Source organism: Panthera onca, chromosome F2 (genome assembly GCF_046562875.1).
Source record: "Panthera onca isolate mPanOnc1 chromosome F2, mPanOnc1 haplotype 2, whole genome shotgun sequence".
In the NCBI taxonomy this organism is placed as follows: Eukaryota; Metazoa; Chordata; class Mammalia; order Carnivora; family Felidae; genus Panthera; species Panthera onca.
The window spans coordinates 23080821-23103271 of record NC_138356.1 but is presented as its reverse complement, the minus strand read 5'-3'; the positions used below and the strand labels follow the sequence as shown (position 1 = coordinate 23103271).

The following is a 22451-nucleotide window of genomic DNA, read 5'->3' as shown; positions in this document are numbered from 1 at the left end:
GGTAAAATGTCTCATTAACATGTTTTATGTTGATTATATGTTTATGTATTTTAGAAATATTGGGTTAAATAAGATATTGCCAAAATTAAGTCCATCTATTTCTTTTCAATTATATATATAGCTCACATTTCTAATAGGCAGTGCTGCTGTTGAGCAACCACTTTAAAAAAAAAAGGAAGAATTATATATATAGCTGAAAGTCTACCATATAAATTAAAATAAAATTTTAATTGCTGCCTCACTTGAGTCCATTATGGTGAAATACATTGATTGTTGATAATTGACATGGGCCTATCATGTCTAAGATATACCCAAAGGGGGATCCTGGTGAGCTTCAAGATTAAACCATGGCGCCACACACACATTCTCCATTTCTTTCCAGAAAGAAAGGAGAGGCTAGAGGAAGGGCCATCCGGGAGAAAGTTAAGATCCACTGAACAACTGCTAACATGTGAAACACAGTTGGGCACTTTAGAATATTTTGTCATATTTAATTTACAAAACAACTGTTAACAACCATGTTAACTTATTGTCTGCATGGTCAGGAATTCTCTGATTGTGTCCACATCCAGATGCTTTTCTTCTTTAGCTACAGGCCCAGACTACCTATAGTTCTGTCTCCCTATATCTACTCTGCTTCTAGTCCTAGTCACTTATGGTCATGGCATTAATTGCAGCCCTTCTAGTCCTAGTCACTTATGGTCATGGCATTAATTGCAGCCCTAGTCTTACCCCCAACATGCAGCATACTGTATGAGCCAGAGCTGGACAGTGAACGTCACGAGAGTGGTACTAATGCACTGGGATTTTTCCATACTACAACAGGATTATAAGTAAACAGTTTCATGTTAAGTACTGCCTACCACTTAGCACTGTTGGGAAAGCATTTGTGTAAATTATAAACACCAATATAAATATGTAATTATTTGTAGCAAAAGGTCCTTTAAGTGACCATGTTGTAAATATCACCCGTTACTAATAAACTGAAGCAGGCTTGCCCATTACAATCTAAAATTACCTGTAGAGATAAAGGAGAGAGCTTTTATAGCTATAAATCATATTCACCTATCTAAATAAGTACTGAAATCAAGTTCAAATAAAAGGTTTCAATTATCATAGTTGTGAGTAAAAAACAGAATGTGTATGGAAGAGTCACCACAAAGTTACCATAGTCAAATTTAAAGTAAATCTCCAAGAGAGTCCATGAAGCGTGGCTCCCCATGTGTCAGAATCACCTGGGAACTTATTAGAAATATAAACTCCAGGGCCCCTCCCATCCATCCTATTGCATCAGGAATTCATGGTAGGGAAGGGGACTCAGCATTGTTTTTTAACAAGTGTTCTAATAATTCTGAAGCAAGCTAAGTTTGACAACCAGCGCTCTAAGGAGATGAGAACTATATTTCTTTTCCTTTAAAAATGCTTGTATAGATGTACATGCCAAATACATAGTGCAAACTCTCAAAAACAACTAACAGCTTCCATGTGTTTCCTCTCATTGTTTTACCTTTAGACATAGATTAAAACATTTCACAAATAAGATAAAAACACATATTTACCAAGGGTTTTTCCTGCTGCAACTCTTGTCAAAAACTGACATATGAATATAGTTCTCAACTGATAAGCGGTTAGACTGGACAGCCCATGAATAATAGCTGAAAAAGAAAAGATGTGAATTTTATTAAAATATTAAAAAAAAAAGCCAAACTTGACCCAGCAGTGCCTCTGTGTGGTTGGTTGAGTAATAGGTTATAAACATGCAAAAATCATAAACCGAGAGCTATATGCTTTTATTTATAGGCAATTTTTTTTAAAAATGAGAAAAACAGCAATGAGCACTTTTCTTGTAAAATAAAAACAGATTTTCACATGCAGAATAATAAATACTTAAAAGTACTTTCACAGGTAGCATTCTATACTAATAAAAAGGGAGATTTAGACTCAAACTGTAAAATGTGTCTAATCATTAGCTGGAAGTTTATTTTATACCTTAAAACTCCTACCTAATATTATAGGAAATATTTCATATTATTTTGGTCAAGGTTTCAGTTAAGGGAGTCTGTTAAACTTACAGAGATTTAAAAAACCTATTTATTGGGGCAAGCTGGCAGCGAGGAGACGGCCCTAGGTGTGGCCACCTGCTGCACCCGAGGCCCCGTGGCCTTTCCAGAAAGCCTTGTGGGTCCAAAGAAGTGAGCGCACAGCCTGGTCCAGCAAGAGCGTGTTGGCTTTCTCGCCATGGCCATGGGAACGTCCTGATAAAGCCTCTGCTGGGGCAGCTGGCAGCTCTGGCACTCCGCAGCCCTGACCTTGGAGCTCCTGGAGGGCTGCAGTGTGAGTGCTCCACTGAGGCACGAGGCCAGTCAAGCTGGTCCCCCTGTCCCGAAAGGTGCGCAGCCCAGCACCCCAGGCTTACAGGCGCGGGGAGCCCCCTCTGCTGGCAGTTCTGCGCTCTCACCTCAACGCTCTGCAAGCAGTGGCCCCTGTGCATGCAGAGATGGCAGGGAGCACCTCAGGCTTGCCCTGCCGGCTGGTGGAGGACCCTGCGATGGCGGGAGAATGTGCTCCGTGTGCGAATTCCAGACTAAAACCACCTGAGTGTGCTTCCACAGGGTATGTGGAGAAAATCACATGCAGCTCATTTAAGAGGAATGTTCCAAAGCTGCTGCTCAGCTCCAGTAGAACAATACTTATTCCAGAAATCGAAGGGGCCGTCAGAGACGCGCCCTTGGTGTTCGCTGTGTTCGTCAGTGACAGCTGGGCAGAAAAGCTCTGGAAACAAATCAAGTCCACATTGCTACCTTTTACTCTTTGATAGATGTTTTAGGGATCGTGTCTCAGACACAGACCATAGTATAAACGAACTTGTGGCGCTCCTTCTTGGGAACTTGTGGTGGCAATCCCCTCTTGGTCTCCAGTCTAGATCATTACCGGAGCAAAATAAAGAGCAGAATACTTCCTTTATTGTAATTTGGTTTGGGACAAGAAGTCATAGGGGCAGACACGGAAAGGGGGCAGCAACTTTAGGCCTCAGTTTACCAACTACCTATCTTCCCTTTCTTCTGCTACTTATTTAAAACTTTCAGGGTACAATTTCAGCAAAAAAGTTTATTTCTCAGCCAAAACCTGTTTCTCCTCAACCCTAACCCCAAAGAAGAAATAAAACTGCAGATGTATAAAAAAAGTATTAATGTTAGTCTTCCAAATATTTGAATGCCCACGCAGATGTTATGCTAGGCATTGAGTATGATGCTGGAGTAAACCATAATCCTGGATCTCAGTGAATTTATTACTATGTAGCAATGAAAGACAAATGATTGAACAATTTAAGTAAAAACGTGGAGAAAACTGAAAAAGACAAGTACAGAATGCTATGGATGCATATAACAAAGAAAGCTTAGAATGTGTTTTAGTAGCTAGTTGGAGGAAGGAGATAGGAAAGCTTTTCTGAGGAAATTATGTTTAAAGTAAGACCTGAAGGTTCCACAGTTACACTTCACCCAGGGCTTGGTTGGTGTATATAAAGATTAAATCAACTAGCAAAACCAAAAAGTGGTCTTGCAGCTACTAAGCAGATAAAAGACAAATACGTTGACTTGTATTTATTTCCTCAATTCTAAAATAGCATAATCTTAAACTACACCAGAGATTATCTGGACCAAAACCAGCTACAATTTAATTAAACAAGATTCAGAGAGAGCACAAAATTAATATAAAATTTAAACAGTTCAATACTTACTTAACAGCTACTGCTAGCCAATGTTAAAGACAGAAACCAAAAGTTACGCAAGTGATTCATTAAAATTTTAATGCCACAAAGATTAAGTATGCTATAGGAGCAAAACAAAAGAATCTACTCTATGCTAGGGAAGAAAATCGGACCTCTATCTCACCTCCCTCCATATTCAATTTAGTCCATATGCAGTACCTACAGATACCACTGCCTTTCTGTTCTTTGTACCTGCTAGCCAAAAAACAAAATAAAAACAATGAAAACCTCCCCTGGTTGAACCTGGCTACTTGCTTTCTCCTCACCTGTAACCAAACACTGCTGACAGAAACACGTTAGGGAGATCTACTGACTGGCTGCAATAGCCACTGTATTTAAGCACTTCTAACACCAGGCACTACTCTAAGCACTCTATACCAGTGGTCTTCAAATGGGGGTGATTTTGTCCCTTAGGGGACATTCAGCAGTGTCTAGAGACAATTCTGAAAGTCACGAGTAGAAGGGGAATGCTGCTAGCATCTAGTAGTTGAGGTCTGGGACGCTGCTAAACGTCCTACAAAGCACAGGAGAACCCTCACCTTCACCCCCCTCCACTCTCGTGTGTATGCAGAACAAAGAATCATGTGGTGCAAACACACAGTGTCAACAGTATTGAGGCCGTCGAGAAACCTTGCTTTATATCGATCAGTTCATGTGTTTCTCTCAACAACTCTCTTAAGTAGATACTATTATCAGCACTTTACAGATGAGGAAACTGAGGGCGCCTGGGTGGCTCAGTCGGTTAAGTGTCTGACTCTTGATTTTGGCTCAGGTCATGATCTCATGGTTCCTGAGTTCGAGTCCGCATCAGACTCTGTGTTGACAAACAGGAGAATCCCTCCTTGGGCTCTCTCACTGTCTCTCTGCCCCCCACCCCAAATAAAAAGATGAGAAAACTGACCTACCAAGAGGTAAGTAACTTGCTTCAGGTCTAACAGCTATAAAGTAGCAGAGCCAGGAATCAAACTCAGACAATTTATTCTGGAGCCCATGCTCTTTTTTTCTTTCTTTCTTAAGTTTATTTATTTATTTTGAGATAGAGAGTGAGCAGGGGAGGGGCAGAGAGAGGAAGAGAGAGAATCCCAAGCAGGCTCTGCTGTCAGCGTCAGCCAGAGACCGGACTATATCCCATGACCTGACCCCTGAGATCCTCACCTGAGCAGAAAAAAATCAAGAGTCAGATGCTTAATGGACTGTGCCACGCAGGTGTCCCCCGGGAGCCCATGCTCTTAATCATTATCTTAAACTGCTTCCTAGTCTGGAAACGGCCTAAGTTAAGTGAGGTGTGAGAATAATTGTGAGTCAGAATGAAAGAGCTAAGAATTTTCTAGAAAGCATCAAGAGTTGTGTGTTTTTGAAAAGTTTTGAAAAGTAAATGAAATTCTATAAAAGATAAAAGGAAGTCCTTTCAGTCAAAATGGAAATACAGAGACAACACTATGTTCACAATTTATAGGTCACTGACTAGCAGTGCAACTTTAAAAAATAGTTTACTCTCTCTGGCTTTCTGTGCCCTGATCCTAAAAATAATAGAGGTGGCCTAGATTATTCCTCGGGTCTTGACCTAGAACCTCAAAAGAAGTCTTTAATTTTTAGAAAGGTTTTCAATTTATAGAATTATTGTGAAGACAGAAGTCCTATATACCCTCCCCCCACTTTCCCCTATTAATAACATCTTGTATATGTATGGTACAGGTTACATTAATAAATCAATATTAATACATCATTAACTAAAGTCCATGGTCTTTTCTGACTACCTCAATTTTTACTTATGTCCTTTTTTTTCTGCTGATATCACCCAGGACACATTACATTTAGTCATCATCACAGTTTCCCAGATTTTCCTTGGTTTTGATTACCTTGGCAGTTTTGAGATATTTTGTAGTGGGCTTTGTCTGATGTTTTTCTCACAATTTGATTGGAGTTAAGAAGTTTTGGGAGGAAGATCAAAGAGGTAAAGTTCCATATTCAATACATCATATAAAGTATATATAATGCCAAACTGTCACCGTTCCTGTTGACCTTGATGACCTAGGTGTGAATTAATCTTTGTTAGGCTTCTCTACTGTAAAGTTATCCTTCCCCCAATGCCATACTGTACTTCTCAGAATAAAGTCACTCTGCACAGCCCACACTTAAGGAGTGGGGTGTTAGGTTTCACCTCCTTGACGACATAGTAGCTTCATAAATTACTTGGAATTCTTCTGCAGGAGATTTGTTTCTTATCTCATCTCCTTATTTATTCCATCATTTATTTACATCACTATGGGCTCACAGATAATTATTTTACCTTTGGGTTAGAATTCAAACTATTTTCTTGCTCGAGTTGCTCTGGCCATTGGGAGCTCTTACAGCTGGCTCCTGTTCCCTTTGTACCCCCAAAAGTTCTTTTTGTCTGGGGGTTTGCTGTTAGCACTTCCTTACTTTCTGGCACAAGATGCTCCAGGTTCATCTGTCCTATCTCCTGTCCCAGGGTCAGATTCAGGCCATTTCTCCAAAGAGCGCTGGTTCCCTTTATTAAGGAATGGTATTAGAAACCAAGCCTCCAGTGCTAGGTTACTACGTAGGGTTACATTGCTTCTGTGCCCTTTCGTCTAACAGAATAAGTAAATGAATATATACTAACTAACCTGTGTCTAGACATGTATAGAAATATGCATAAACATTTCTATATGTAATCATTGTTAAAAGAAAACCACAGGCCCAAAATGGTGTCACTCTGGCTAAGTCCCCAAACTGGGCTTACCACCAAATCTGGCTGCACTTTCAACCTTCCCCAAATAGTCTAAACCGGTTGGTAGGAATTTTGTGACTGGAGCCAAAAAGTCTGCCAAATGGGCCTTCTCCATCCCCCAAAGAAAGATGAGGTAATCTGCGTAAGACGCCTGCTGTTCCTCCTAAAGGGAATGGACCTAGACTGGAATAATCCTTTTCTTTTGCTTATAACTTTCTTGCCCTGCCCTCCTTCCTATAAAAATCTTCCATTTTGTACAACTTCTCCAACCTCCTCCCTGCTTGGCTGGGTGGGATGCTGCCCAATTCATGAAATTGTTTAATAAAGCCAATTAATCCGCAAATTTACCCAATGAATGATGTTTCTTAACGCCATTTATGCCTGTATTGAGCCAAACAGGAGCTGATACTAATGTTTCCAACTCAAATTCATTAATACACAGATAATCCTACCTTTCTCCCCAAAGTGGACTTTTTAAATAATTTTAAGTATAACGAACTGGCTTCATTTCAGGATTTAACTTTCTAATTAATGGTAATTAATCATGGCTCTAGTGCCATCTGACACAGTCAGTATATGGAAAGGTTCTTGGAGCGGAAGATAAGGCACAGGTGTGGAACATTCCTTTTAACCTACCAACACTTTATTTTTTTTTTATTTTTTTATTTTTTATTTTTTTATTTTTTTTTAAATTTTTTTTTTTTCAATGTTTTTTATTTATTTTTGGGACAGAGAGAGACAGAGCATGAACGGGGGAGGGGCAGAGAGAGAGGGAGACACAGAATCGGAAACAGGCTCCAGGCTCCGAGCCATCAGCCCAGAGCCCGACGCGGGGCTCGAACTCACGGACCGCGAGATCGTGACCTGGCTGAAGTCGGAGGCTTAACCGACTGCGCCACCCAGGCGCCCCCCTACCAACACTTTAGACTGCTTGACTAGTCCACTCCTCTATAAACTAAGATTACCTGCCTAATTTACGGGATGACCATGAAGATGAAATGTGTCGATACTGTTTTCTGAAGTGTTTAATTTTATATTAAATACCAGCATATCTTTCTGTTCTCATTGAAAAAGCCAGTCTTCTCTGAATCTGTTTTTGTCCATCGCTTACAGACTGTGTTGTGCAGGCAGTAAATTTCATTGACAGTTACTTTTATTCTGCAGGCAACCAAGCCAAATGAGATTTAAAAAGCTCACAAATAGGGGCACCTGGGTGGCTCGGTCGGTTAAGCGTCCGACTTCGGCTCAGGTCATGATCTCACGGTCCGTGAGTGCGAGCCCCGCGTCGGGCTCTGTGCTGACAGCTCAGAGCCTGGAGCCTGTTTCAGATTCTGTGTCTCCCTCTCTCTCTGCCCCTCCCCTGTTCATGCTCTGTCTCTCTCTGTCTCAAAAATAAATAAACGTTAAAAAAAAAATTAAAAAAAATAAAAAGCTCACAAATTAATAGAAAACACTGATGCCTGGGTCACTTGGAGGCCACTGTGACCGCTTAATAAATGCCATCACAGGAATACCTGAGTCGATAAAAACAACAAATACAAGCGCCAAAGGAGAAAAAGGACTTGAGACGCTGGGCAATTTTATACATTTTAACTCGTTTGATCCTGCATCAATTCTAAATGGCGGTCTAATTCTAATTCTCTCTTCACTGAAGAGAAAAACAGAATCTGAGAAAAACTGAGAAGCTGCCAACAGGCGGGTGCGGGATTCGAACCAACTTCAACTCAGAGCCTCGGGTCTTGCGCCGCAGCAGCCCGGGTCCCCCGACCCCCCCCCCCCCCCCCAAGGGGTACTGCGCTGCAAACTGGGCTTTGACAGCTCGCAGAGGTTCCCGCCCCGCTCCGCGTCGTCGCCCCCGGCCTCAGCGCAGCCCCGAACCAGGCGCGCCCAGCACTCACCCTCTGCGCTGTCGCGGGTCCGGTGGAAGTCCTCAGAGCGGCCGTCGCGGAAGGCCCGGCAAAGAGAGAGGCAGAGGAAATCAAGCATCCAGCCAGCAGCAACCGCCTCGGCCTCGGCCACTAGGCCCGGGTCTTCCTCTTCCTCCGGGACCCCCACCTGCACCTGACATTCCAGCAGTTCCTGGCACTCAAACTGCTCCTGATCATCTCTCGGCGTTTCTGCCATTCGCTCTTCCGGGGGCTCCGCGTCCTCCCCATCCGCACGCCCCCGCGGGCTCGGAGCCGCCAAGACACCATTTTCCGCCATGTTAAATCACTCGCGCGAGTCCGCCCCCGCCCCAGGCGCCGAGCGACGATTGGCTAGTGCGGGAGGGCCCTGGGCGGTGCCTCGAAAGGTCTCTTCCGCCGGCGGGAAACCACCAATCACACCGCCAGGGTGGGCGAGCGACTTAAGCCTTGCATTTGATTAGCCGAGGCCTGCTCCCGCTTCAGGATGTTGAATTCCCCGCCACGCTGCAGCCGGGCTTTGTTGGTAAACTGGACTCCTATGGACTGGGCGACTAGTGAGGTTAGGAGGTGAGGAGCCTGCTTTATACTCCTGATAAAATGCAACATTGACGGCAACAGCAACACGGTTAGTTAAAATAGAAAGCATTTTACCCGCAGTGTACTTCAAAAAGGTAGGTGATTAGAACTTGTCACCGTTATCCACGCCTAACGCTTTAGGCGGTAGTATTCACTTAACACAATACGTGATCACCAACCAAAACCGTTACAACGGACTTACATCCAAGCCTCTGCAACCTTAGCGTGCATCACAGTCAGCTCGGGGGCTTGTTAAAACGTAATTGCTGAGCTTCACGCCCAGAGTTTCTGTTCTGTAGGTCTGGATGGAGGTCCTTGAATTTGCAAGTATAACAAGTTCCCAGATGATGCTAGGTTGCTTGTCTGGGGACCACATTTTGAGGATCACTACTCTAGAAAGAGTATATTACTATGGAAATGAATTTAATTAGGGTCTTAAATAGATATAGAGTTCAGCTTGTACAACACTAAGTGAATGATTATTTTGAACTTTGAAATTTAGAGCATAAGAGGTGATGGGAGGGACTCTAGTTATGTTCTGTTTCTCTATGTGGGTGATAGTTACTTTTGAACATGATTTATGCACGTTTCAATATTCAATATGAATAAAAAGTTTACTTTAAAACCCTTTCTCTTTATAACACATCCAACATTATCAATCCTTTATGTGTTTTAATTTTACACACAGTTTAAATGTTGTCATTTAAAGCACAATATTGCAGCGGTTAAGAATGCCTAGGTTGGAATGTCCCCTACCAGTTATCCACTAGCTGGGTGACCTTGAAGGAATTATATCTCAATTTCCTTTTCTGTATATTGGGTATAATAATAGCCTCATCAAAGGCTTGTTGGGAAGATTAAAAGACTTGACAAATATAAAGAATTTAAAACGAAACCAGGTACATAATAAGTGCTCAATATTAGCTGGAAAAGCAGGGCATTTGTACTATCTGGAAAGAGAATCATGAGTCAGACGGGAATGCACCTTCAAGCTCTAATGGCCCTATAGAAGGTAAGTCCTGCTTGCAAACAACGGGGAACAGGATCTAAGGGAGTAAGGGTTAAGGTACATTATGAACATAGCAAACAAACACTGGGTTTCCAAACTGAAAGTTTTTTTTGCCATGCAAGGCTCTCACGTGGAGCCTGCTTCTCCTTCCTTTCCTCCAAGCTTCCTCTTCTTCCCAGCTGGAGTTAAGGGTTATTCTTAGGTGTATCGCCAATTTATTCAAAGCCACAAAGTAAACATATTTTTCTATGGCATCAATTTACTGAAAGATTCAGGGAAGTGAAACATTTTTTACTATTTAAAGCAATGGTGTATAATGAAATGAGGTGAAGAATTTCATTAAGATTTAATCCTAATCAGCAACAAAATTTAGTTTGGGGCTACATCCAGCTATATACTGCATTCTCTGTCTTCTTCCCTTGCTGGTATTTCACTGAAGAGAATTTAAGAAGCGCTGGCCTAATAGGGTGGGTCAAAATTTTATCCCAACAGAAAGTCAGTAATACAGAGTTTTATTGGGTTGTGGGCCAGAAAATAGCCTGGAGGAGGAGGTCTCTCAGAAAAAAAAAAAAATTTCTTAATTTTTTAAACCTGCCCATCAACAACAACATGGATGGTAGGTTTGTTCCTCTAAATAATACTTTGACATCACTATGATCAGAAAACTCAGCTGTAATAAGTATGAAATACCTACAATAAAACTTATAATACATAAAGTCCCAAAAACATTTTAGCCATATTTAATTTAATGGTATGATAGATAATTCAAACACATGGCATTTCAGGAAAACTTACGTAATTCGTAAACATTCTGAGATGGTGCTTTTTTTCTTTTTTTCTGGCAGGCAAGTTCATAATGTATCATTTCCTTCGGGACTGCTTTCAAGGTGATGGATTCTAGTAGTCTGAGGTGAAGGAATCGGTGAGTGGGGAGAAAATCCTGAGTGTGGGTAATATTAGAAGATTATGTTTCTTGCAAACTTGAGTGTATGGACTGAGATCCATAACTGCTACAATTATCTTCAGTTAAAGGGCTGTTATTAGGGGAGGGATTTGATTTGTTTTGTGATGTTCTTAAGAGCACATCATGATCTTACTTACGGACCTTGCTCTATTTACAGTGGGGTTATGTCCCAATAAAACCATCATAGGTGGGAAATACTGTAAGTCAAAAATGCATTTAATACATATAACCTACTGAACATCACAGCATAGCCTAGCCTACCTTAAATGTGTTCAGAACACTTACATTAGCCTACAGTTGGGCAAAATCATCTAATACAGAGCCTATTTTATAAGAAGGTGTTGAATATCTTATGCAATTTACCGAATACTGTACTGACAGTGGAAAACAGAACAGTTGTAAGTATGTTGGTTGTCTACCCTTGTGATCATGTGGCTGACGGGGAGCTGCAGCTTGCTGCTGCCGCCAGTATCGTGAGAGAGTATCTTATCAAATACTGCTAGTGGGAAGAGATCAAAAGTCAAAATTCAAAGTATGGCTTCCACTGATTCACACCATCAAGAAGTTGAAAAATTGTAAGTCAAACCACTGTAAGTTGGGGATCATTGTAGGTACTTTTGAAACATCCTTTTTTTTTTTTAAACTAAGTACCCGGTGTGTGATGTGCATTTGCCTAAAATGGGGTGTGGTAAACATAAAGATGTTATCCTTCTCCTTAAAGAGTTATAGTCCAGTTGGGACACACTCATGCACATATACACCCACCGTACATAAACATCAGACTAATGAGTGATGCTTATAAAAACCCTAGTAGGCGTTTGGTTGAGGGAAAGCATCTAAGCCAAAGAGATTTGGTAAGAAATTTGAGCAGAGGTGCTTAGTATCCTTGCAGGCACAGAGGACAGAAGAGAGATCTGGGTGCAAACTAGTTTCTTTTTTAAAAGTAAGTTTAGGGAGGGGCGCCTGGATGGCTCAGTCAGTTAAGCATTGACTTCGGCTCAGGTTATGAACTTGTGTTTCTCGAGTTCAAGCCCCGCATCAGGCTCTGTGCTGACAGCCTGGAGCCTGCTCAGATTCTGTGTCTCCTCTCTCTGCCTCTCCCATGCTCTCAAAAATAAATAAATATTTATTAAAAAAAGAAGTAAGTTTAGGGAGCCTAAAACACTAGTTTTACTGTCCTCACGAATAGTTCTCAACCTCAGTTGTGCGTCAGATTTTCTCATTGGGCTGACGGAGACTTCATATTCACTAAATCAGAATTTCTAGGGGCAAGGTTTGAACATTTGGGTTTTTCAAAATTTCCCCAGTTGATTCCAATACAGAAACAGGGTTGATAGCTACTGAACCACACAAATAAAATGATAATAGGTAAGTGCCAGATTTCGACTCCACTTGGAGGTAGTGGGTACTATATGTAAATATGTAAATATACATATACATATACATACACATATACATACACACATATGCACATATATATGTACTATGTATGTGTACACATATATACATATATACATACACTATAATTCCAGTAAAGAAGCACACTCTTACTTATGAAGACTTCTTCCTTAGTCAGAATCAAATTAATATCAAGGACTAAAAGAATATTTAGAACTAAAATGAAGCAGGTTTCAGGAAGGAACATATTTTAGGCAATTCTTATTCTTTAGTGATTTAAAAATATTTAGAAGATCTTTCTAACCCCTTGAGATATTTTAGGAGGTATTATGTGCTTTTCAGGATTAGTGTGCGACATGGCTGACAGAATGCAGGCATCACCCAGGTGCTAGTTCACCCTGCAAGGAAATGCAGTGGGTTAAATGCTGGATGTCCAGTATTGACTCCCCATGATCATTGTATTTTATTGCTTTATTTAAAAAAAAAAAAAAGCAAACTTCTGGTGTATGTCTTTAACAAGTCATTGGTTAGCTAATATTTTTAATAAAAATGAATCTACCAAAAGTGAAAGCAATAACTTGTGTGGGTGCAAAAGAAAATGACTGTAAACAGCTGGGGACCAGAGGAAGAATCCTGTTTCTAACTATTTCCTCCAGAAACAAACCAACTTTGGATAAAACAATGTATCTGGTGATGTGTTCTACCCTGGATGGAAAAATAAGGGGAAATCTCTTGACTGCAACACTAAGAAATAAATTGTTTGGTCAGCTTCTGTTTATTAAAGCAGTGTATGAGCTACATATTTTTAATTTTCTAGGAGACACATTTTAAAATGTAAAAAGAGGTGAAATTCATTTTATTATTTTCTTATGTTGATTTATTTTTGAAAGAGAGAGACAGAGCATGAGTGGGGTAGGGGCAGAGACAGAGGGAGACACAGAATCTGAAGCAGGCTCCAGGCTCTGCACTGTCAGCATAGAGCCTGATCCGGGGTTCAAACCCACGAACTATGAGATCATGACCTGAGCCAAAGTCGAATGTTTAACCGACTGAGCCACCTATGAAATTCATTTTAATACGATAATTTATCTAATTCAATATATCCAAAATATTGTTTTAACATGTAATCAGTATAAAAAATCCCTGAGATATTTTATATTTTTAAAGTGTCTTCAAAATTCTATGTATATTTTACATTTACACGCATATCAATTTGGAGTAGCCACATTTCAAGTTCTCAAATAGCCAAATATGGCTAGTGGCTACTGTATAGGACAGCACAGTATGATGCAGCTGGGATTTCAGGCTCTGAATTCAGAAAGACCTAGATTTGAATTTTTTCTCCACTAATTTCTAACTCTTTACCCTTGAGCAAACTGATTAACCCCTTAACACTTAACTCCTAAAGGTTAAGAATAACGGCACCTGCTTTAAAGAGATGCTTGATGAATCAAGGACTCAGTAAATAGTCCTAGTTGTTGGTGGTTTATCTGTTATTTTCCCACTGTGCCAAGTGAAAAGAGGATCTGTTTCAATCTACCTCTTTCACTGAGGAGGTTTGTGAGACCTTGGGCATGATTCTTTACTTCTTTGTGCCTCTTTCTTTCTCTGTCTTATAGAGAAATAATGGTACGGCAAATGGGGAAAAGTTTTTCCTCAACCCTCTTAGGGTCCCTGGCTGTGTCTGAAAATTAAACTGACAATGACAGATTCATAGGAGAAAATGATACAAACTTTATTGAATTTTTACGTGTACAGGGGAGCCTCCACAAGAGAATGAAGAGCCAAAGAAGTGACCAGAGTAGGAAGCTTTTATACCTTTTAGATGAAGAAACAGTCATTTTGTGAAGTTTGGGCGAGAGGTAGTAAATGGTGAAGAAGTGTCTAGGAAGATAAAGGTTAGTTTAACAAGGTTTGTTTATATAGACTTCTTGGCCCCAAATTCCTGGTCTCTAGTGATGTCTTCCCTCCTCCTGGCGTAGGGAGGGTACGTTTCACATGGGAGTTTTATGGCCTGTTTCGGGGAAAAAGAGTGATGGAGGCCAGAGTGACCTTCCTGGTTCTGCCATTTACACAAAACTTTTTAAGGTTAAGATATTTAACGTGCCCAGGTGCCACATTTTGGGGTAGTGTGTCCTGAACCCCATCACTGTGTAGCTCAGAGAACTGGCATGAGGGTTAAGTGGGATAATATATGTGCAAATGTTCACAAACCCTCAATAAACATTTCCCAAAGTGGAGCTAGAGACATTCCACGTTGGCCCAATTTGTGATTTAAAATCACTTAGGTTGTGGTGGTAGTTACATGATTGTATAAAAACTCACAAAATTGTATTCCTAAAATGGTTGGATTTTACTGCTTATAAATTACTCCCCAAAATCTCAATTAAAAAAACAATTTGGAGGGGCGCCTGGGTGGCTCAGTCGGTTAAGCGACCGACTTCAGCTCAGGTCATGATCTCACGGTCCGTGAGTTCGAGCCCCCCGTCGGGCTCTGTGCTGACAGCTCAGAGCCTGGAGCCTGCTTTGGATTCTGTGTCTCGCTCTCTGTCTGCCCCTCCCCTGCTCATGCTCTGTCTCTTTCTGTCTCAAAAATAAATAAAAATATTAAAAAAATTAAAAAAAACAATTTGGGAAATTCCTGGTTTTAAAAAAGGTAGCAGTTTTCTTTTCCATTAACTTCTCAGAGCCACACACTAAATGCATGCATTAATGTGGACTATGAACTTCTGAGTGAAACATCACAGACAGCATGTCTCATAATTGATCATTGCACTCATTTTTCACAGGATGTTCTGTATAATTATTGTACCAACAAACATGCTTTGCCACTGTAAACTGCCATACAGATATATGCAGATACCAGCTATTAAGATTATTTCCTGATACCCGTGGTGCATGGGTAGCTCAGTCAGTTAAGTGTCCAACTCTTGATTCAAGCTCAGGTCATGATCTCACGGTTCATGAGATGGAACCCGTGTTGGGCTCTGCACCAGGCATGGAGTTTGCTTGGGATTCTCTCTCTCCCTCTCTCTCTCTGTCTCTCTCTGTCTCTCTCTCTCTCTTTCCCTCCCTTTGTCCTTCCTCCACCTCTCTCTCTCTCAACAAAAACAAACAAAAAAGATTATTCTGTGATACCTAAGAGTTATGGAAAACTCAACATCACAGACCAATTGATCACACCCTCCTCCTGATACATTTTCTTTATTGGACTTGCAGGCTGTCATCCGTTTCTAGTTTTCCTCATACTTACTAGCCACTTGTCAGTATTCCTGTTGGCTATTCCATGTCTTTCTAAACTCTAAATGTTGGAAAAACCTCATCCTCAGCTTTGAACCTCTTCTTGATTCTCACTATATTCATTCTCGTTAATCTCCTTTTCTCCTGTTTTATTTTTTTAAGGTTATTTATTTATTTTGAAAGATACAGAGACACCGTGAGTAGGGGAGGGACAGAGAGAGAGAGAGAGAGAGAGAGAGGATCCCAAAAAGGCTCCACACTGTCAGTGCAGAGCCCTATGTGGGGCTCAGACTCACGAAACCATGAGATCATGACCTGAGCCGAAACTGAGATTGGGACGCTTAACCAAGTGAGCCACCCAGGTGCCCCTTTTCCTCCTGTTGTTTAAGGTCATTTAGATGTTGTTGAGATTCAGACATAAGTCTCCCTCCCCAACATTTCTGCTGAGCTACCCCATACCACTGCTTGGATTGCATGCATCTAAATTTGACAAGTCTGTATATAACCCTACTCTATCAAACAAGACCCACCCCTCATCTTCCCCCTGATGGGTTTCAGGGCAGGCCACCCTAAAATATGCCACTTTGATTACTGATTATTGATATTATTTTGATTGATATTGATTATTTAAAATTAAAGTTACTTAAGAAACAGCTGGTACAAGAAGGACACTCTGACCCTTCTCTGTTCCCCTAAAAGTAGGAAATAAATTCCCATGCGAAGGGCACCCTCCTGCACCTGGAGGGTAAGAGGTATCCCTGTCGCCAGAGATAGGGAATTCAGGACCAGGAAGGCTGTGTAAACAAACCTTGTTACTTCTTTATCAATTTCCTCCATCAAGCCCAAACTCCTTGTCTTGTCAGTTTTTCACAAATTTATTATTTCTTTGTCTAAAAGATGCCCACTTTGGTCACTTCTCTGTCCTATTTTTGTGAGCTCCCGCACATACAAGATTACATTTTTCTCCTGTTAATCTGCCTTACGTCAATTTAATTATTAGAACAGCCAAAGAAACTAGGAGAGAAGAGTGTTCCTCCCCTACACCTCAGTAAATGGCAGTTCCACACACTTAGCTAATTAATTGGGCCCCAAACACAGGCTTCATCCTTAATTCCTTTCTTTACCACACACAACACTTGTAGTCCTTCAATAGCTTGGCTCAGCTCTACTTTCATAATATGTCCAGACTGTGACGACTAACCATCGTCTTCATCTCCACCTTCAGTTACGTAGTCATCATCTCATTTGGACCCCAGTAGCCTCCCAATGGATCTCTTTGCTTTTACCCCAATCTTTTGTTTTCCCACCTGCTCAAATCTATAATGGTTTGTGATCACTCTTTAAAAAAAAATTTTTTTTTTTAATGTTTGTTTACTTTTGAGACAGAGACCGAGCATGAGCAGGGGAGAGGCAGAGAGAGAGGGAGACACAGAATCCAAAGCAGACTCCAGGCTCTGAGCTGTCAACACAGAACCTGACATGGGGCTCGAACTCACAGACTGTGAGATCATGACCTGAGCTGAAGTCGGACGCTCAACTGACTGAGCCACCCAGGCACCCCTGATTTGTGGTCACTCTTAGAGTGAAATCCAAACTTTTCACTAAGGACTAAGATGCATTATATGACCTTGTTTCTACTTATATTTCTAACCATAGCTCCTGCAAACTCTGCCCATTGCTCACTCTGCTGTAACCATTCTGGTCTTCTTGCTATTCCTTAATTAAGCCAGACTCACTCTTGCCTCAGGGCCTTTGTGCTTGCTGTTCCCTCTGACCTGATTGTTCTCTCAAATAACTGCATAGATCTCTTGGTAACCCATTTCATTCAAATGCCACCTTCTTCAGAGAAGCTTTCTTTTTTTTTTTTTTTAAGTTTTTATTTAAATTCCAGTGAACATACAGTGAACTAATATTAGTTTCAGGTGTACAATTTAGTGATTCAATACTTACATACAACACCTGGTGTTCATCACAACAATTGCACTCCTTAATCCCCATCACCTATTTAAGCCATCCCCTCATCCACCTCCCCTCTGCTAACCATCTGTTCTCTGTAGTTAAGAGTCTGTTTCTTGGTTTGCCTATCTTTTCTTCCCCTGTGATCATATTTGTTGTTGTTTCTTAAATTCCACATATGAGTGAATTCATACGGTGTTTGTTTTTCTCTGACTGACTTATTTCACTTAGCATAATGCCCTCCAGCTCCATCCACATTATACACAAAAATAAATTCAACATGGATTAAAGAGCTAAATGTGAGACATGAAACCATTCAAATCCTAGAGGAGAACACAGGCAGTAACCTCTTTGACATCGGCCACACTAGATACATCTCTTGAGGCAAGGGAAACAATACCAAAAATAAACTATTGGGACTTGAGAGAAGCTTTCCTTGACCAATCTAAATATCTCTCATCTGCAATACTCTGCATAGCATGTATCACTAACTGATCGTATTTGTATTTTAGGTTTTCCTTTGTCAGTTTCTTTCATTAAAACATAAAATTTATGAGGGAAGGTATTTTGTCTGTCTTGTCCACTACTGTATTCCTAATGCTTAGAAAAATCCCTGTCACATGGTAGGTGTTCGATCAGTACTTATTGAGTCAATGTATGTTGCAGTTTTCTTAGACATGACTAGAAGAAATTGATATCCAAAAGAATAGAAAACATTCTTACCATTGAGATTTATAGAATTTGAAAACTTCAGCTATTAAGTACTAAATAATACTCTAAGATTTATTGCATGTATTCAGAAAAAACCCAGAGCCTTCCAATTCTGTCCTTACCCCCTTTCTTCTCTTCAGGAGGTCAGAGCAAGTTCCATCAGCTAGATACTGATGATGATGATGATGATGATGATGATGATGATGATGTTGGTGTCAATCATACCTAATATTTATTGCATGTTTAATGGGTGCTGGGGACTTTCCTAAGGGCATTGTATGCATGGTCTCATTTAATCTTCCAGCAAGTTTATTAGGTAGATACTATTATGATCCTATGGTTTTATAGAGGTTGGGCCTGCAGCACAGAGGATTGTTAACTCACCCATGACTGGTAAGTGAGCTAGCTACTTAATAAGATAAGGACCGAGGACCTGAAACCGGGTACTGTGACCCCATGCTATTCCTGCTTATCCCTAGAAGTCTCCCTCTAGGGGAGCAGACACGAACCAGAGTCGATTTTCTTTGTCACTTTTACTTAGGCCTGGAGGTCTACTTCCCCTTTCTCTCTGCTGAAGAATTAAAGCCAAAAGCTCTCATGCATATCAACTTTTGCAAATAAGTGCATAGCACTGCTAGACGCTCCTATTTAATGACTCAGGATGTCACAGCACATTAAATTATTCTTTCTCACAACAAGATTATTTCAAATGGAAAAGGATAATATTTTGCCTTAAAAGAGTGGATCCAGAGAAGTTGTTATATTTGACTCCTCTGAAGTCCCAGTTGCTGGAGTCAAGAACAAATCCTAGCTTCTCTCATGCCAAGGGATCACAATCTTAGTTTTTCTCATGTCAAGGGACCAAGAGGTTTTGCATGCAGGAGGGTGCTCAATTTCTGGCCAGTTAAATTTCAGAATAGAGAGAAGAGAGCCACTGTCACCACCCTTTGGGGCCCAGCTGGGAGTCTCAGAAAGCCACAAGGAAGGGAACGTGGTAGAAATCAAGTGCATCCACATCAGTAGTACACTAGAATTCTTTATAAGCCTTATCTACGTATCAGAGTTCAGAACAGAGAGTCAGAGGGGGGTTGGTCTCCTGGCCTGCAGCTCAGCAGTGTGACCTATTTGATACCTACAAACTAGGTAACTTCTATTCGCCTTGGTTTCTTCCTTTGAAAAGTGGAGGAAGAGTTGCCATGAGGACAAATTACTTAACCAAAGAAGTCACTTAAAATGCTGTCTGGCATATTGTAAGTGCTCAATAATACTAACTCCTCCTGGTTTTCTCCTTTGTCCTGATATTCAAACACTGTTGTACAGAATCCATTTAGAAATTATCTTACCTACCTCTATTATGAAGAATCACGTTTTCCTTATCAGTTTAAGTCTCAGTGTTTTGGGTTTTTTCCCCAAGGGAGGGGGACAAGATCACACTAACAGGACAATTCAACCAGCAGAAAGGGGTAAATTTCAGAAAGAAATGTGTGTGTAATCCCATTTTTATAAAATCCCAGTTTTATAAAAAATTTAAAACCTGCCACACATTACACTCTATATTATATATGATACTTTCATATGAAGGAGAAAAAAATTCATGAGAAAGATGAATACTAAGTAATGCCCCCTTGACAGGGGAGGAGGGAACTGTTTTCAGGAAGGGGGATGTAAGAGGCCTCACATATATGTAATTATTTTACTTAAAAAATGGGAAAATGTTAAGATTTGATAAGGGTGGGTGACAGGTATATGTTTATTATATTATTTTCTATACTACATAACTTTGAAATACTTCATAGAATCATTTTTGAAATAAAGATATTCAGAGCACAGTTGTGCCTTAACAATTCCTATTTATTTATTTATTTATTTATTTAGAGAGTGCAAGAGGGGTAGAGACAGAGAGAGAGAGAAAGAGAGAGGGAGAGAGAGAGAAAATCACAGCCAGGCTCCATGCTGTCTGCACAGAGCCCAACACGGGGATCAGTCCCATGAACTATGAGATCATGACATGAACTGAAATCAAGAGTCAGATGCTCAACCAACTGAGCCATCCAGGGCCCCCCTTAACAATTCTTAATAACAGATTTGGCCAGCATTGCCTTTCCAAATTAACCAATTCCTTGACTAAAGAGATGAATTTGACTACTTATTTTGTCAGCTTTGGTGATATATTTCTTCTTCCCAGCAGAGGTCACTATCTAATGGAATATTCTGGTAAACAATAGAATACATAGTATATAATGCCCCCTCATGCAAAGATTTTCAGTCTTAAAAAAAAATCTGTCATATTCTTTATTACTAGCTTACTTGTAAGGCCAACATACAAGAGGGTAGAATGTGAGGTGGGATCGGGGCCAGAGATGTGTGAAGCTGGTTTGAAATCTTCTGCACAAAAACAAGTAACATACATCAATGTGGCTTACTATGTTTCCTCTTTTGGCAACCAACATCTGTAAAAGTGTGCCCTTACTCTATGTATGGGACCTTACTATTCTTGCCTAAATATATACTAATTCTCCCTTCTCATTGGATGGATAGTTTGAATACAGAATGCACAATTACAAATTGCTGGGAGAGGGGCGCCTGGGTGGCTCAGTCGGTTAAGCGGCCGACTTCGGCTCAGGTCATGATCTCGCGGTCCTTGAGTTCGAGCCCCGCGTCGGGCTCTGTGCTGACAGCTCAGAGCCTGGAGCCTGTTTCGGATTCTGTGTCTCCCTCTCTCTGACCCTCCTCCGTTCATGCTCTGTCTCTCTCTCTCTCAAAAATAAATAAATGTTAAAAAAAAAAAAAAAAAAGAAGTTGCTGGGAGATAATTGTTCCATTATTATTATTATTTTTTTTTAGCTTCCAGGAATACCATAGAGACGTCTGTTGCAATTAAAGTTTTAAAGTTTTTAATTTTTTAATTTATTTTTGAGAGAGACAGAGTGTAAGTGGGGGAGGGGTAGAGAAAGAGGGAGACACAGAATCTGAAACAGGCTCCAGGCTCTGAGCTGTCAGTACAAAGCCTGACGTGGGGCTTGAACTTGGGAACGGTGAGATCATGACGTAGGCTGAAGTCACAGGCTTAACCATCTGAGCCACCCAGGCGCCCCAGCAATTAAAGTTTTTAATCTCTGTTTGGAAATTTTTTTTCCTGTCTGGAAGCTTTTACAATTTCTTCTTTATTTATAGTCATCTGAAATTTCATGATACTCTTTCTTAATGTAGTTTTGTTTTTATTTATTGTACTAATCCCTTGGTGATTACTTTGAATTTAGAAAGTCATGTCCTTTAGTCCTATCTCATATATGTGATCAGCTGTATTATTTCTGGTAATTTCTTCCCCTGCATTTTTTTTTCTGTGTTCTCTTTCTAGAACTCCTAATAAAGAATGACCCTCTGACTAATTTAGTCATTTTCAAAGTCTTTTCTCTCTATAAAAATAGTCTCTTTATCTTTTTGGTTTTACTTTCGGGGAAATACTCTCAACTGAGATATTTCTTTTGAAATTCTTATTTCTATTAACTTATTTTTTAATATCTAAGAGCTCTATCTTTTCCTTGGAATATTCCTTTTTAAAAGTTGCTTATTGTTCTTGTTTCACAGATGCTATATTTTCTTTTATCTTTCATAGGATATGTATTATGGTTTGTCTTTACTATGATTACTTATGTTTTCTATCTGATGTCTTTGTTACTTGCTTGTTTGTTTTGGTTTCTCTCTTTAATATTAAATGCTTTCCTGGGTGCCTGAGTGGCTCAGTTAAGCTTCCGATTTCAGTCAGGTCATGATCTCACAGCTCATCAGTTTGAGGCCCACATTGGGCTCTGTGCTGACAGCTCAGGGCCTGAAGCCTTCTTCAGATTCTGTGTCTCCCGCTCTCTCTGATCCTTCCCTGCTTGTACTCTGCCTCTCTCTCTCTCTCAAAAATAAATAAACTTAAAAAAATTAAAAAATATATTAAATGCTTTTCTCAACTGCCTCAAAATCCTTGTTTATATCTGGGAATGGAATACTAAGCACCTAACTGGAAGTGTAGGGGAGAAACAACGTTTACTCTACCCTGCTGGCTTCTTTTGGTTGGTCTATTAATTACATTGATATTAGATTCATAGGAGAAAAACAAATTTAATTACATATGCACAGAAGCACCACAAAGATTTGAGAGTCTCAAAGAAGAGCCAAGCAATTGAGGCTTATATGCC

The 22451-nt window shown here is 40.4% G+C and overlaps 1 protein-coding gene and 1 long non-coding RNA gene across 11 annotated transcripts in view; one reads left to right on the top strand and one right to left on the bottom strand.

Moving 5' to 3' along the window:
- TERF1 (telomeric repeat binding factor 1) overlaps positions 1–8770 on the bottom strand; it is a 34241-nt gene extending 25471 nt beyond the window's left edge. For 2 of the 8 annotated variants that reach the window (XM_078441772.2, XM_078441768.2), the window contains exons 1-2: positions 8402–8769; positions 1560–1655 (exon numbers count right to left, since the gene is read on the bottom strand). In XM_078441772.2, the coding sequence (XP_078297898.1) occupies positions 1560–1655; positions 8402–8708 (403 nt within the window). In that variant the 5' untranslated portion in view covers positions 8709–8769. Of the gene's footprint in view, positions 1–1559; positions 1656–8401 lie in introns of all 8 variants that reach the window. The other 6 variants (XM_078441771.2, XM_078441769.2, XM_078441770.2 and 3 more) reach the window with 6 other exon arrangements.
- Positions 8771–8870: 100 nt separating this feature from the next.
- Positions 8871–22451, top strand: part of LOC132664182 (uncharacterized) — a 53886-nt gene continuing 40305 nt past the window's right edge. For 2 of the 3 annotated variants that reach the window (XR_013553535.1, XR_013553534.2), the window contains exons 1-2: positions 8871–9081; positions 10841–10917. This is a non-coding gene — a long non-coding RNA (uncharacterized LOC132664182). The remainder of the gene's footprint in view (positions 9082–10840; positions 10918–22451) is intronic. The other variant, XR_013553536.2, reaches the window with a different exon arrangement.